The following is a 15679-nucleotide window of genomic DNA, read 5'->3' on the forward strand; positions in this document are numbered from 1 at the left end:
GTGTCTGTAGGTCCCCAATATCTTTATTCATGAGGTCCATGATGATCCTTTCCATAGCTTTGCAGACCAAGTTAGTCAGGCTTGTGGGGCGATAGTTTCCAGGATCCACTGAGGCACCACCTTTGTGAAGAGGGACCACTGTTGCTGTATGCCACTCTTTGGGTACATATCCTGTAGTGAGGCTGAGACTGAACAGGAGTTTTATGTTTGGGTTTAGCTCTTTTTGGAGTTCATGTAGGATGCAGCCTGGGACACCGTCTGGTCCCACTGATGCTGTGTTTTTTGCTTTGGAGAGGGCGGCTCCTACCTGAGCATCTGAGATGTCAGGGGGGCAGCACTCTGCTGGGATAGATATTTGCCCTTTTGGTGGGGGGGGGGGGGGGAGTTTGCACTGAACCTGTCAGCTAGGATGTTGGCAATGTCTGTGGGTTCGGTGTATTTTTTGTCATTTTGGACTAATTCTGAGCATATCTGGGAATTCCCACCCAGGTTCCTAACATAACTAAAGAAAGCCTTGTGATTGTCCTTAGTGTCCTGTGCAATTTTTCTCTGGAAGCTGGCCTTAGATGATTATATGAGTGCCCATAGTTTTTTGATAATACTGATCAGAGATGCCTTCCCTTTTTGGGATTTTGCTCTATCATGTAGTAGCTTCCTCCTTCTATTGTATAGTTTGTTTATGGCTGGGGTCCACCAGACAGGACACCTGCTTTTGGATGATTGGGTCTTGGTTTTATTTGGGATTGCATGATCCATGCATTCCTGAAGGTGTTCATAGAATGCATTTATAAAGGATTCTGCAGTCTGGGCCGTATTTTCCACAGGCCCGGGGGCTTTGAAGGATTCCACCTTGGTTTTGAGGAGTGTGAAATTTGCTTTAGAGAAGTTTTTCACTGTGGTTTTCTGGGCAGGGGGTGGGGTCGGGATGTGAATATCCAGTGAGATTAGTTTATGGTCTGATCTTACCAGTGAGGGATACACTTCTGGTCTGGAGCATAGAGTCCCCATGTTGGTGATGATCAGGTCCAGTATGTTTTCCCCTCTTGTGGGAGTGGTAACAAGTTGTTCCATAGCATTTGAGTTTATAAATTCTAGGAACCTTTGGGCTAGGGTGTTGGAGCTAGAGTAATGCTCCCAGTCTATGTTTGGGTAGTTGAAGTCGCCCAATATAATGGAGTTTGGAGAGACCTTCATATTTTCCAGTGTTCTCAGGAAGGCCGAGTGGGGTTCCTGGGTTTGGGAAGGTGGTCTGTAGCAGGCTATAAACTGGAAGGCAGTTTTACCCACTGTTAGTTGCACATGGATAGTCTCTGATGCTTCGTGCTGTGCCACCAACCTGGAGGTGTGGGTATCTTTGGCGAATATTGATACTCCCCCTCCTTTTGTGGTTCAGTCCAAGTTTTGGGGCCGAAAAGCATGGTATGAGGTATAACCTGGTAGTGCTGGGGTGCTCTCGGGAGCCTTGAACCAGGTTTCTGTTACTGCACAGATATCGATGTTCTCCATGCTAAGGAGAGTTTCGAGTGCGTGCATCTTGAGGTTTAGACTTCTGGCGTTGAGTAGCATTACTCTTAGTTTCTTATCCCTTCTGATACCTATGGAGGTGGGCTTGTCTTTTGAGCCTTGCCTAAAAAAGGCACTATGGGAGTAGCAAGAGCCTTTGCCAATATCCGAAAGCCCAGGGGTGACAGGTGCAAGCCGTCCCTAGCGAAGCATCGTGGCTTGTCGAGCATGGCATCCCAGGCTGACAGGCATTCGATCCCCTTTGAATGACACCAATACTTAAGCCAATTGTTGAAATTGATCATCTTGTCTTCATATTGTTGCATCATTCTTGGTGAGGGTAAGATGCTACTCAAGGTCAGGGTCATACCGGCCTGGGCTACATGCTCAGAGAGCTCCTCTATGTCTCTTTTCATGTAGTCCAGGGAGGTACGTCTCAGGTCATTCACACCAGCATGGACAATGACTGAGTCATATTTGTACTTGCCTTGGAGTGACCTGAGTGCTTGTGTTATGTGGCGGATCCTAGCACCCATCAGGCAGCTCACCGTGACCTTCTCCTTGTTCAGCCTGGTGAGCGGGACCTCAGTGTGCCTGACGATAGAGTCACCTATTACAAGTGTATCAGGTGTGTTGTTTAGCCTTAAGGGCTGTGACTGTTCGGCACACTGGCTTTGTGAGCTATGTGTTGCACGTGTTTTGTTTTGGGGTAGCGGTTGCTTGGGTGTCTGCTTTGGAGGTCTCTGCTGCTTAGGCAGATTTTTATTTAGAGCCTCCGAATATGTTTTTGTGTGTTTATGTGTTTGGTTTGATATATATATATATATATATATATATATATATATATATATATATATATATATACATATATATATATATATATGTGTGTGTGTGTGTGTGTGTGTGTGTGTGTGTGTGTGTGTGTGTGTGTGTGTGTATACATAAAAAAGGTAGATTTTTATGTTTTTTTTTTTGACGTTCAAGTTTTCAGAAAAGTCGATCATCTGACATAGACCCCTATATATATATATATATATATATATATATATATATATATATATATATATATAGAGAGAGAGAGAGAGAGTGAGCAAGCTCAATAAGTTTTATTGACTCTGCTGTTGTGAACATAAGATTTGTACCATTTTGTCAGAGTATGTTGAATACTGCTTGTTTATTCCAAAGGGTGCATCTGTTTGCAGTTTAGCAGTGTATGTGAATTGGCATGTGTCACAAACTTATGCTGCTAAATTACTAACTGGAGAATTTAGGGGTAGGATCAGGGAGTAGGAAAGGAAATGAGGTTTATGGGGAGGGAGGACATTAGTTTACGGAGCAGGTGGGTAGTCTTATGGTTAGGGTGCAATGTGGGAATCTTGGTTTAGGAAGTGGGAGGGAAGTCTTTGCATTATGGAGAGATAGAGTTAAATTTTAGGGAGCAAGAGGTCCATCTTAATCTTAAGGAGGACTGGGGTTATTTAGGTTTAGACAGCAGGACAGGAGTTTTAGGGCTAAAGAGTGATCAGGGACTCTGTGATTTCAGAGCGGGATGGTAGTTTTAGGGTTTGACACAGGGTTCTGGGAGGTCTATGTAGTTTAGTAGTATTGTGTTGTGGGAGGGTTATGTAAGTTCGGGGGAATGGGATAGTTAGAAGTAGGTGAGTTGCAGTTACAGGTAGTTCATTGGTTTTCTGGTTATATTCAATAGTTTGGCTTTCATATTCACTATTCTGTAAATTAGTCTTTATATGTAGCTCACTCCCTCCTTTCCCTTGCAGTAGTCCCTATAGCCTGCCTTGTTATTTGGCTATCATTTTTTAAATTACTCTTGATTTTTCCAGTGTCCCTACCCCTCCCCATTAGGGAGCTTATATGCCTTACATACTTGATGTCTGATGTTGTTGCTATCTAACAAGCATAAACTTTGCAATCCACAGCCTATCAGCAGTGTTGGTGATTGGTATAATGGTTAAGGTGTTTACCTCACTGAGATGAGGTATAGGATTTGACTTTCACCTTTCATCACAGTTTAGTTATTGGATAGATGTGTAATAGTCTACATGTTGATTGCATAGTGTTTATCTATGAATTTCAGTTCACAATAGGCTGTTTTCCATCCACTGTTTGCGAAAGTTTACTTTTTCTGCTTACACCACTGACCTGCCAAGCACATTTTACTGTGCATATGTGCAGTAGCTTTTTGATTGCCCTTTTTGCTTTTCTCCCCCTACTATTCCCAGTCACCCCACTGACTGTTAATGTTCAATTTAACTGGCTCCATCAATGTATGAGTAGTTACTCATACCTGCATGTTTGTGCTGACATTTCCTTCTGTCTAATAAATACTCCACTCCACACCTTCTTCCTTCATTAACTAACTGTCAATAACAAATCAAGTAACATTTATAATTTTCTAACAAATTCATCCCTTTGTGTATCTCTTATTGAACATTAAATCTCACCCTTCTTTTAACTAGATACATATAAATTCACACTCATAGTAATACATTTTTGTTGCATTAATACTTTTACTATATTTGAACATTTATTCCAGACCTATTTGACTTTTCTACATTTAGCCGATTTAAATGGTACCGCTCAGTTTTGTTTTAAACATACTGGTGATTTGCCTTTTAATCACATTAATTCAGGTCTTTATCAGAGCTCTCCAGAAGGCCTGACATAAGCATTCAATTTCTATATCTCTCTTTTGCACTCCTGCCTACTTCAGATGTTCTCCTTCCATTTATTTCTGAATCATTAAATACTGCTACATTCTCACTCATGTTTCCTTCTGGCAATTGCTAAGTACACCAGTAATGCCCACACCCATAAATCCAAGAATGAATTACCTCAAATCTACACTACACAATACACTAGCCACACATCTTCATACACATTCTCTTCTTCCCCAAACTTGCATTTTATGATTATGCACTCAAACTGCATACATAAAGGTTAACTTAATTACAGTGTACCTTCTAATTCCTTACATAATCCTAATCTTATGCACTATCAAAATATTCTTCTCACCCCACCATTACTTTACATGACATTTGGTATCCCCTTCCCTAATGACATTTGACTACAACATCTCATCTACTCCGAGTATGCTCAAAAGCACTCCCTCCCTTTAGAACTCCCTGAACACTAGGTCCTTCATTCTCCATATCTCAAGACCCTCAGATTATTGGCAGAACAGCACAGAATTCCAGGTTTCTTCTTTAGGTGAACTACTGTTAGTATAATATTTCTTACTGGTGATTTAAACTAGCTTCTTTACTCAGTATGTTTATCACAGGTGATTTAAAGTTCTCTACTCAGTATAACATTTCTCACAGGTGATTTAAGGTTACTTCTCTTCTCAGTATAATGTTTCTGATAGGAGAGTTAAGCTAACGTCTCTACTCAGTATAATATTTCTTACAGGTGATTTAGGCTAACTTCTGTACTCAGTATAATGTTTCTTGTGGATAATATAGAACCAAAATAAAGGACTCTTTAATACCACTTCAAACTACCCTCTCTCCTCAACTCTTCCTCTTTTATAACAACCATTAAACTAAAAGTGTCCTTTTAAATGCAGGTAGCAAAAAACATAAACATTAGCAACTCACCTCTTTCCTACCTTTGCACAACCTAGATATATAAGCCTTCTCTGAACACTTTCATTAAGGAAGATACTCCTAAATTTAGCCACCATTTTCCCACCCACAGTTCCATTTTTAGACTATTGTGCCAGGCTCAATAAAAGGAGGATATACTTTACTTTTCTATTGATACAATGATCACATAAATCTTAAAGGTCAGGTATCCCCTCTTAACAATTATAATCCGATTGTTTACAATCATCTCAACAAGTCCTCCTACTTCCAGCCAGCATTTCCTAGCGCCTGTCTCTAACCTGCCCAAATAAATTTGCAGACATCATCAATCTACTTCTTAAAATCTCTCCCTTATAGGAATTTATTAATACTAGTTGACTTTAACATCAACTGGCTTAGTCATTCATAACATATTATCAATGACTTTATAATGGAACATAATCTAATGCAAATCATTAAGAAGCCTATAAGACAACTTTACCTTGAAAAAAGGGCATAGCAAAATTAATTTAAAATGGGTGGCGAAAGCCAAACACACTCTGGCTAGGCTTATAAATGCCCTAGGGCAGATAGCCTAGTACCTATGAACCTATTAGACAAAAATAATTATGTGCTTCTAAGCCACTTTCCTCCTGTCTCCAACTTCCAATTCAGACTTAGAGAAAAAAACACCTTCCAAAACTGATTCCAACATATCTTCCATACTACGAAAAAAGGAGCAACAGATAGGGTAAGAGTCTTAATTTGGAATGATACTCCACAGAGACTTATGGAGTTTATAGAGTATATGCATAGCACTACCTCAATTTTAAGGTTCAGTTATAAGTTTGCAGGTAATGCAGTTGATTTTTTAGACATTATGGTCAATAAGAATGCACAAGGTGGTCTGAATATGATTTTGTACAAGAAACGTTGTAAGAAAAGCACTATATTAGACAAGAAAGTATGCATCCTAGGCAGATGTCTAGAAATGCCCTTAAGAATAACTTTTTGAGAACAATGAGACTCTATAATAATGATACAGAGTTACAAGTAGTTGACAATATGAAACTTGAGATTTTAACCAGGGGCTATTCTATCAAATAAATCGAAGATACAATTACTGAAGTATGGTCTTTAAGAAGCACAACAGCTAAACTGTATTTTTCTGATAACAGCAATCCTATTGAGAGCAATAGTAATCTGTCTTCACAATGTAGTAGCCCCAGAGTCTTACTAACTTACTTCATTAATGTTAACATTGTTTGTGATATCATTAATTAGAATTGGCTTATATTGATGGCTGATAAGGACATCAAGAAAGTAGTAGGTTTTGTACCCAAATTTTCATTTAGGAATAATCAATTTCTAAGATGACAACTCTGTTATTAGAAGCATGAGCCTTTTTCACCCATAACATCACAACACAAGGGCACATTTCTATGCCGTATATGTAATGCATGCAAATATATACAGATGAGTTTATGCATTTTACATCCATTATCAGGATATAAATTACAATTTGATTTTTACGCTGATTGCAGTAGCAGGAATGTAGTTTATTATGCTAGATGCTTATGCTGTAGTGCATTTTACATAGGAAACACCAATCAGGCATTTAAAGAAAGAATATTAGAGCATATTATTTATATTAAGAATGGTAAGGACAGCAATGCTTTAGCAAGGCATATGATAGAACATGGCATTGAGCATGCTTTTAAGTTTTTAGTCTTGGAAATTTTAGACAATAGTATTAGAGGAGGTGATTTTATTAACAGAACAGAAAAGAGTGAGCTCAAATGGGTTATTGAGCTACAAGCTGACAAGTATCCTGGACTGAATGAGCGCATATCGTTCAAACCCATACTTAAGTCATGTCTGTTATTTCACTGAGGCGATAGGTAATTCTTTTGTGGATATACTTGGTTTCTTTGCTTTGATTAGAAGTTCAGTTTCATTGAAATGATTGGTCTATTTTTTATGAATGAAAGGAGGTGTGTGTTGTTCTTTCATGTTTTATTGGATGAAATGCTTAATGTCTTTGTGATGTGATACGGCCTTATTGGTTGCATTGTTTTTATTTGCTTTATTTAAAATGCAAGTGTTTCAATAAATTATAGTCCGATGAAGAGGCATGTAGCCGTGAAAGCACTTACTCTATCTTTAGCTTGTTTCCTTTAAGGCCAGTTAGAGTTTTGTGGAAATTTTATATCTTCCGTGCTACTCGTTCTACTAATAACTTCACAGACCATTTGACTGAAGGCCATTTGATGAAACAGTGAGGAGAAATTTGGTTTCTAGCACAGGGTTTTGTATTTTTTAGACAACTTTAAATAGCTGCTTGGCCATTCACATTGTGGAGAAATCAGGTTTCCTATGGAGGCAAGGCTTATACCAAGTGTTGTCTCAGAGTAGTTCTATGCATTGGCTGTGGGGTCAATGTCCTTTTGCATGGATAGTATTGGCATCATGCAGTAAAAAGGGATAGTGGCTGGTATAAGGGAATACAGACAGGAAGAAAGTAACAAATAGAAGTTTCAAGAGACAATAAACCTTTTTTGATAATTTTTTAACATGACAGACAGCATTCATTAGGCAGTCATAATGGAATGTGAGGCATTTAATGGTTGTTGGAAAGAGTCTAAAAGGTATTTCTGCAAACACAGCAGTCTTGTTCCAGTGTGAAAGAAAATGAAAAGGTAGCCAAATACAGCAATTTCATTATTAGAAAAATTCTGCTGGAAAATTAATGACTGAAAAAATATTACATACGAATGATGTTCTCTCTCTGTCTTGCTGTTTCCTGATGGGAATGACACAGGGATTTATATCACACAGATGTGACAAATGTATATCTGTGCATCTGTGTGTACACATGTGGCCATGCATGTGTGTGTGGGCATAACCAGTGAAATGTCAGGACATATTACAGCAAGTCCTGAAACATAGAGACTGAATGGGTGAAAGATTGTACTTGTCCATACTAAGTCTGAGATGCAGTTTCTTGGAAACGTTCCATTCTCTCCAAAGTATGAAAATCTCTGAGTTGGTATATGTAAGTTGAGGGGTGTGGGAGTGCAGTGGGGGCTTGCCCTCCCTGCAAAAAGTAGTTTTAAGGAGAAGAGCAATTTTTCAAGATTCGATCTCTCCTCTGTTTTCGGTCTATTTTTTCAGCTTTTTGGCACTCAGCATTTCAAGTGCCCACATTTCAACAGGGAACCATGTGTGTGTGTGTGTGTGTGTGTGTGTGTGTGTGTGTGTGTGTGTATATATATATATATATATATATATATATATATATATATACACACACACATATATGGATTCACTTTATATCCACGAAATACGAAATATCAAAATTCAGTATTTCGAAGCTATAAAGTCGAATTTTTGAAACCATGAAAACTCAGAACTGCGAAATTCAAAATCTCGCACACCAGAGATTTTGAATTTCGCGCTTCTACTGGACACACACACACACACACACACACACACACACACACACACACACAGACACACACCATCCTCCCCACACACAAACACAATCTCTCTACTACATAAAAGCATGCCACACCCCCCTACTTAAATATACTCACTCAGAGGTCGCACTACACACAAACACACACAAAACACCACCACACAAGCTACATTTTCTTCGCGCACACACACAGACACACACACACACACACACACACACACACACACACACACACACACACACACACACACACACACACACATCACAGCAACAAAACACACTGACACACACCACAGCCCCTACCCAAAACCTTTAACACACACACACACACACACACACACACACACACACACACACACACACACACACACACACACACACACACACTTACCTGAGTCCATAACCACAGTGAAACCTCAGAAGCACAAAATTCAAAACCACCGGTAATCGAGGTTTTGAATTTAGCACTTCTGAGCTTCCGCTGTTCTCAGGATTCCACTTTATGGGCTCAAAATACTGAATTTCAATATTTCAGTATTTCAAGCTTCTAAAGTGAATCCATATATACATATATATATATATATATATATATATATATATATATGTATACACACACACACACACACACACACACACACACACACACACACACACACACACACACACACACACACACACACACACACACACATATATATATATATATATATATATATATATATTCACACACACCACAAAAGACATACAATATGGTGAAGTCAAATGAAAAGAAATAATCATCGCACTTGATAAAACATCGTATAGCTCTGTTTGCCTGTCAGCATTAAAATAAAACATAGACGACAAACCAAAATTCCTTAAGGGTTAGCTATTTGGGCCTTTTTACGTAGCTACAGTAAACTGTTCTTGTTCCATATGGATGTCTCATGTTGTCACATCTCTCTCTCTGTCTCTCTGGAAGATCATCCCTGCTAGATGAAGTATAATATAGGGTCTGCAGCTAACAATTTGTCTTTGGGGTTTGAGACTTGATTGCAAAGGGGAGGAGAACTAGACAAACAATGCTATAGAATATAAATGAATAATAAATATACCCAGCTCTCAGAAATATATTTTGCTACTACAGTATCTACATATATTACTAAATATTGGATCTACCCTGAAAAAGGGCTATCATTGCCATAAGGGCATTTCATTAACAATGAAATACATATAAATCAGCAGCTCACCAATGGTGTTTTTAACTTTATTGTCCAGCATAATTACTGGCTAATCAACATAAAGATGAACAAACAAAGCCAGGTATGCCAGACTTGGATGAAGGACATACAGAAAGCAATTAACAGAATATAGTATGTCTCAGACATATAGCAATGGGCTCTACTAAAAAAAAAAAATCTGTGAGCAAAGGAGTTTGTTTCTTCCTGAGCTCATACTTAGTCAGAATAGCTACTTTTGTATGATAAGATGATTGGGCAATGGAGATACTGAATATAGAAATTCATGAGAATATTCTTCGTCACTAATGGGAATACCCCCATCTGTAGGGGTACATCAATGAATCAATAACAGTAGAATGATCCAGATGAGGACTCTAGTATGTTTTCAGAATTTATTTGGTGGCACTGCAAACTGTAGATATTTGGATCTATTTTGATTTACGAAAGATAAAGTTATGTTATGACTCTGATGTCATGTGATCTTGGATAAAAGGGAAGTATATTTATCCATTTTTCTCAGAGTTTGTGCAATCACTTAATGTGTTTAGAGATTACTGATGCGGAGGCACAACTTCCATATTGGTGGTACACAGGTCACAGTCCCTTTTAGAATCAGCAATATTTATTTCTCTATAGAGGGTAGCAAAGTGTCCAACAGTGGGAAACTGGTCATGCAATGCTGAACGATGACACATAAATGTATACCTGATCCTTCTCAGTTTTCCTTTTAAAGACTGAATGATGTGTGATACTGTACTTACTCAGCCCTCTGTCTCGCTCATCTTGATCAACTTCCTGTTGTTTTTTACAGCGGCAGCAGATACTCTTTATAAGTATGTACAGGTGGCTAAAGATGATCAGAGGTGGAGGAAGTACAGGTCGGTCGTGAAAAGTCATGATCAGCTGGTAACGCTGGAACTTCCACACTTGGTTTGAAATAGATTTTACTTCAAAGAAGGTGTTGCTGGAAGAAAGTTGGCATTTGTCAGTGTGTCATCCAATGATTCAACAAACATGAGCAAGAAAAATCAGCAGATTGATGACATTAGATATACTGAGGCATAATGCTTTAGAACACATTTCCTGAAATTACGGTACGAAATGAATAAAACAGTGGGAAATAAAATATCAGAGGTATGATTCAAAATTATCCTTGCAGGACTACAGTCTTGAATGCTTAGCTCTTGCTAGAAGCTTCCCTTAAATAAAAAGTACTAGACATTTAAAACTATGTTATAGTTAACGTCATTTGGAAGGGACAGAGTAAATACTTCACTATGATAAATAACATGTTAGCCATTAGTCAGAAATGCTGATGAGTGCAAAAATTAATAAGAATTGTTGGTGGCCATGGCCCAACTATAGCTGTTTCACACCAACTGATAGTTGTTCTTATACTTTACCAAATGCCAGAAGTATTACTAACAAATGGGCTGTGATTAATTTCTTCTTTACAACCAGTGGTGTTGACATCACAGTTAAAACTGAATTGTGGGTTAAAGCTAATCTTCAGTGTCTTCATTCCCTGACTTCATGTGCTTTCATAAATCTAGAACTAATAAGACAGGGTGGTATTTTGGTTCTGGTCAGCAATACCATTCAATTATATTTAAATTTCACTTGCCTGGGTGCTGAAATATTGGAAGCAAATATAGGTTCATAGGTTCATGAGTGTGTACTAGGCTAATGGCCCTGGAACCTTTACAAGCCTAGCCCATAGGATTACCCCAGCATTGTGCCACCTGACCTTAGTTCCCAGTGCCTCTGTTGAGTAGGGTCACTGGCGCGATCCCTGGGTGAATTTTCTATTTCCCATCCACTCATCAAGATTTCTCTTGAAGAGAGCCAATGAGGCTCTCCACTTGACATGAATGGGAAGTCTATCCCATAGCATGGGCAGTCTCTGGGTTATGAACCTGTCCCTCCAGCTTGTACTGTTGATTGTGGTAATGAGGTTGAGGTCTCTGGAGTGTGTAGTGTGGAGGGATTGGGATTTCTTTAGATGTAGCATTTCTAACAGAGCTGGGTCATACATGGCTTTGTAAGTCAAGCAGAGATCACCTCTAAGTACTGATATGAGACAGGGAATAGTTGGAATTTTTGAGTCTGTTCATATAGGACAAGTGTTTAAGTCCTAGGATCCTCTTTGTGAGGTAGTTTTGTGGCCTCTCCAGTTGTTGCAATGTCTAGTGAGGTACATACCAAATGAGACATTGTACTCGATGATTGGCCTAATGAGGGAAGAGTAGAGGGACACAATGACCTCTTTCTTCCTGGATGCAAAACCCTTAGTAATGAGATGTGCCACATAGAAGGACTTTCTGACCACAGTGGTAATGTGGTGGTCAAAAGAGAAATTGCTGTCAACCTGTATTCCCAGATCTCTTATGACGCCTTCTGTGTTCAGCGGACTACCATCGATGTGGTAATTCATGGGAACCGGGTTTTTCCCAAAGGGGATGATGACACATTTTTTGGCATTGAGCTTAAGGTCATGGTTCTGACACCAGTCATTGGTCTCAGTGAAGCCTTTCTGTAGGATGTCAACATCACTTGGGGAGTTAATTATGGCTGCCAACTAGCAATCATTTGTAAACTTTGTCAGCCAGAGTCCCTTTGTGTTGGCCTAGACTTCAGTGAAGTATATACCAAACAGGAGAGGACCCAGGGCCGAACCCTGTGGGACTCCACTCGTGACTGGACGGCAGTCTGACTTGGAGTCAGCTACTTTCACACTGTGGGTTCTATCTGTGAGCCAGTTTGCAACCCACCTAGTGATATAGGTGTTGATGCCTAGCTTAGTGAGTTTTTCTATGATTCCTGAGTGGGGAATGGCATCAAAGGCCTTGGCCTGATCAAGGTGGGCTGTATGAATCAGTTTGCCTTCGTCCACAGCTCTGGTGATTGACTCAAATAAGTCAACCAGGTTGAGCAGGCATGACTTACCCTTCACAAAACCAAAGTGTGTGGGATCCAGAGTTTGGAGATTCCCTATATCCTTGTTTATTAGGTCCATGATGATGCGTTCCATAGCTTTGCATATCAAACTTGTCAGGCTAATGGGGCGATAGTTCCCAGGGTCTGTAGTCACTCCTTCTTTGTGGAGAGGGATGACTGTAGCAGTGCACCATTCAGTAGGGACAAAGCCTGAGGTGAGGCTGTGATTGAACAGGGCACACAGGTGAGGTACCAGTTCACTCTGTAGTTCATGTAAAACACAGCCAGGGATATTGTCATGTCCCATAGAAGCTGTATTCTTGGCCTTGGACAGTGCTGTTTTAACCTGTGCAGCAGTAATACTGGGTGCCTGGCAATCTACTTGTATTGTGATTGGTCCTTTGGTGGGGGAGAAAGGGGTAAAGTTGGCACTGAATCTGCCGTCCAGTATTTTGGCAATATCGGGTCTATATCACATAGTCGAAGTGTCAAAACTTCGACTATGTAAATATCAAACCCAGAAGTTCGAAAACTGATAACTCTGAACACTCAGAATAGCGATTGCTGTTCCAGTACAAAACACGGAAACACACGAGCACTACATACTGTTTCTAATGTGGAGGGCTTTGCCTCTCACACCCCCTACTTAAATATATCAACTCTGAGATCACACCACAGCAGAGGAAATAGCAAAGCCATGGAAATGGCCCACCGAATTCTTTCCCTCGGGAAGAATTAGATGTTCCACGGCTTCGTTATTTTTAGACTTCGAACTTCCCAATTCGAAGTTTCGGCGTTCGGAGATTTGCGCATTCGGACTTATGATATACACCCGGCAATATCTGTTGGCAAGGTATAGGAGGTGCCATTGTACAATAGGCCCAAGCAAATCTGGGTATTGCCATGGAGATTCTTTACATAACTATAGAAGGCCTTGTGGTTGTCTTTACTATCTGCTGCAATTCTGTTTTCATAGCTAGCTTTAGAGAATTTAATGAGGGCTCTCACCTTTTTGTTGAGGCTGATAAGGGAGTTTTTCCAGTCTTGGGACTTCACCTTATTCTGCATCAGTTTCCTGTTGTAGAGTTTGTTTATGGTAGGGGACCACCAGATTGGCTTCCTTTTTTTGGAGGAGAGCATCTAGGTTCTATTGGGTATGGTGAGATCCATGCATTTGTGTACATGTTTGTACAGTGCATTGGTGTGGGATTCGGTGGTCATGCAACTATTCTCCATTTGCATAGGTGCTGTGAAGTTAGCCCCCTCTGTTTTTAGGAGCCCAAAGTTAGCTTTGGAGAAGTTTTTCATGGTGGTTACCTTTGTGAGGGGGTGGGATGGGTGGGAGGGATGTGGATTTCCAAGGTGATTAGTTTGTGGTCGGATCTAACCAGGGAGGAGTTGACTATTGATGTAGAGCAACGGTCGCCTATGTTAGTTATGACTAGGTCAAGGATGTTGCTACCTCTAGTGAGGTAAGAATGAGCTGGTCCAGGGCATTGAAATGAATGAATTCCAGGAAATGCTGGGCAAGTGTGTTGGTACATGAGTAGTTTTCCCAGTTAATGGAGGGGTAACTGTAATATATCATAAATTATTTTTATAGTTAGGATTACAACTTAACCCTAGCTTTGTAATATAGATCAAACAGAGTTTAGCTGACCATTTGTCATGTTTAAAAGGCAATCTGAATTATCCAAATATCCCAAGGGACATATATACAAAATATGACAAAGACCTGTTAGAGAGAATTATCCAAGAAGGTTATAAGCAATATGAGAACTATCCTACAAGAAAGTCTAAAACTCTTGATATTGTCTTGGCTGTTCTTTTTGTGTCAGTTTATCCTTCATTTAGAATATCAGACCAAATGTTGTGACTAGTGAAACTAATATTTATTTTATTTAGTGATTATTTGGTAAACAGGTAGGTAGACTAGTCCTAAGACCCTTTTCAGCCATGACCTAGGCATAGAGGTGCCATAACATTAACAGTAAGCATATGGTACAAACAAATAAGAAACGTTTTTAAGAGATTTAACACAATTATACATAAGAATCAAACACAGAAGACTTATATGCTTAATACATTAAAATATGTACATTGTATATACTGAGTGAGCACAGTATAGTTAATAACATGGAGTTACATGTTAAAAAACTCTATCCCAATAGCCTTAAATGTATACATTATATACAGTGAATGAACACATTAAAGATACTAACATAGTTATGAATACAAACGATGATAAGTTTAGCACTGGAGGTTTGCTTCTTATTTTTATTATTAATAATAAGCTAATTAGTAAATAAAGTTATTATCCTGAACAGCATGTCTCAATCTGTGCAGAATTAAAGGAGTGATAGTAGAAGAATGTATATCACTTTTGGAGGCTGTTTTACAATATACATCCGTTCCTTCCCTGATTGATATGTACCTATCCAAGGTCGAATCAAGACTCATAAACTGACACCTTCATGGTGGAATCATGAAAAATACAAAAAATGTATAATACAGACATCACTGGAAATTTATAAGCTATATATGACTGAAATGAAAACAAAATCATTAGTACTTAGTTCAAATGCATTCAGAAAGCTGTAGGATATAGCAAAAATCTCTTAAGAATTCAAGCTGGTTGGACTGTTCATATTACTCCTGGGCTTTTTAGTCTCACAGCTCACGCTGTAACAAGGTTCTTAAAAAATACCTAGCCTTACTTGCTAGCAATTAATATGAGGGCAACTTGCAGCAATGAGTTGACAGATACTTTTAGCGATCTTTAACTATACTTCATCTAAAATACCTCTTCCCTAATACAAGATGAACAGGAGAACATTCAATTTGAGAAGTATATATAAAAGAGGCTCTGATCATAATTAAGCCATATTGTAATGTTGGATCTAATCATAATTCTGGATTTCTTTTCAATAAGTTAAAAATTGAATTACTTCCAGTCT

At 39.0% G+C, this 15679-nt stretch overlaps 1 protein-coding gene across 1 annotated transcript in view; it reads right to left on the reverse strand.

Annotated features, from left to right (window-relative positions):
* The window catches only part of TRPM1 (transient receptor potential cation channel subfamily M member 1), an 841064-nt gene that overhangs the window by 160236 nt on the left and 665149 nt on the right, over window positions 1-15679 (reverse strand). The window contains exon 23 of the mRNA XM_044078483.1: window positions 10547-10749. Within this exon, the coding sequence (XP_043934418.1) occupies window positions 10547-10749 (203 nt within the window). The remainder of the gene's footprint in view (window positions 1-10546; window positions 10750-15679) is intronic.

Source organism: Protopterus annectens, chromosome 7.part1, assembly GCF_019279795.1.
Source record: "Protopterus annectens isolate FY-2018-M chromosome 7.part1, PAN1.0, whole genome shotgun sequence".
Lineage (NCBI taxonomy): Eukaryota > Metazoa > Chordata > Ceratodontiformes > Protopteridae > Protopterus > Protopterus annectens.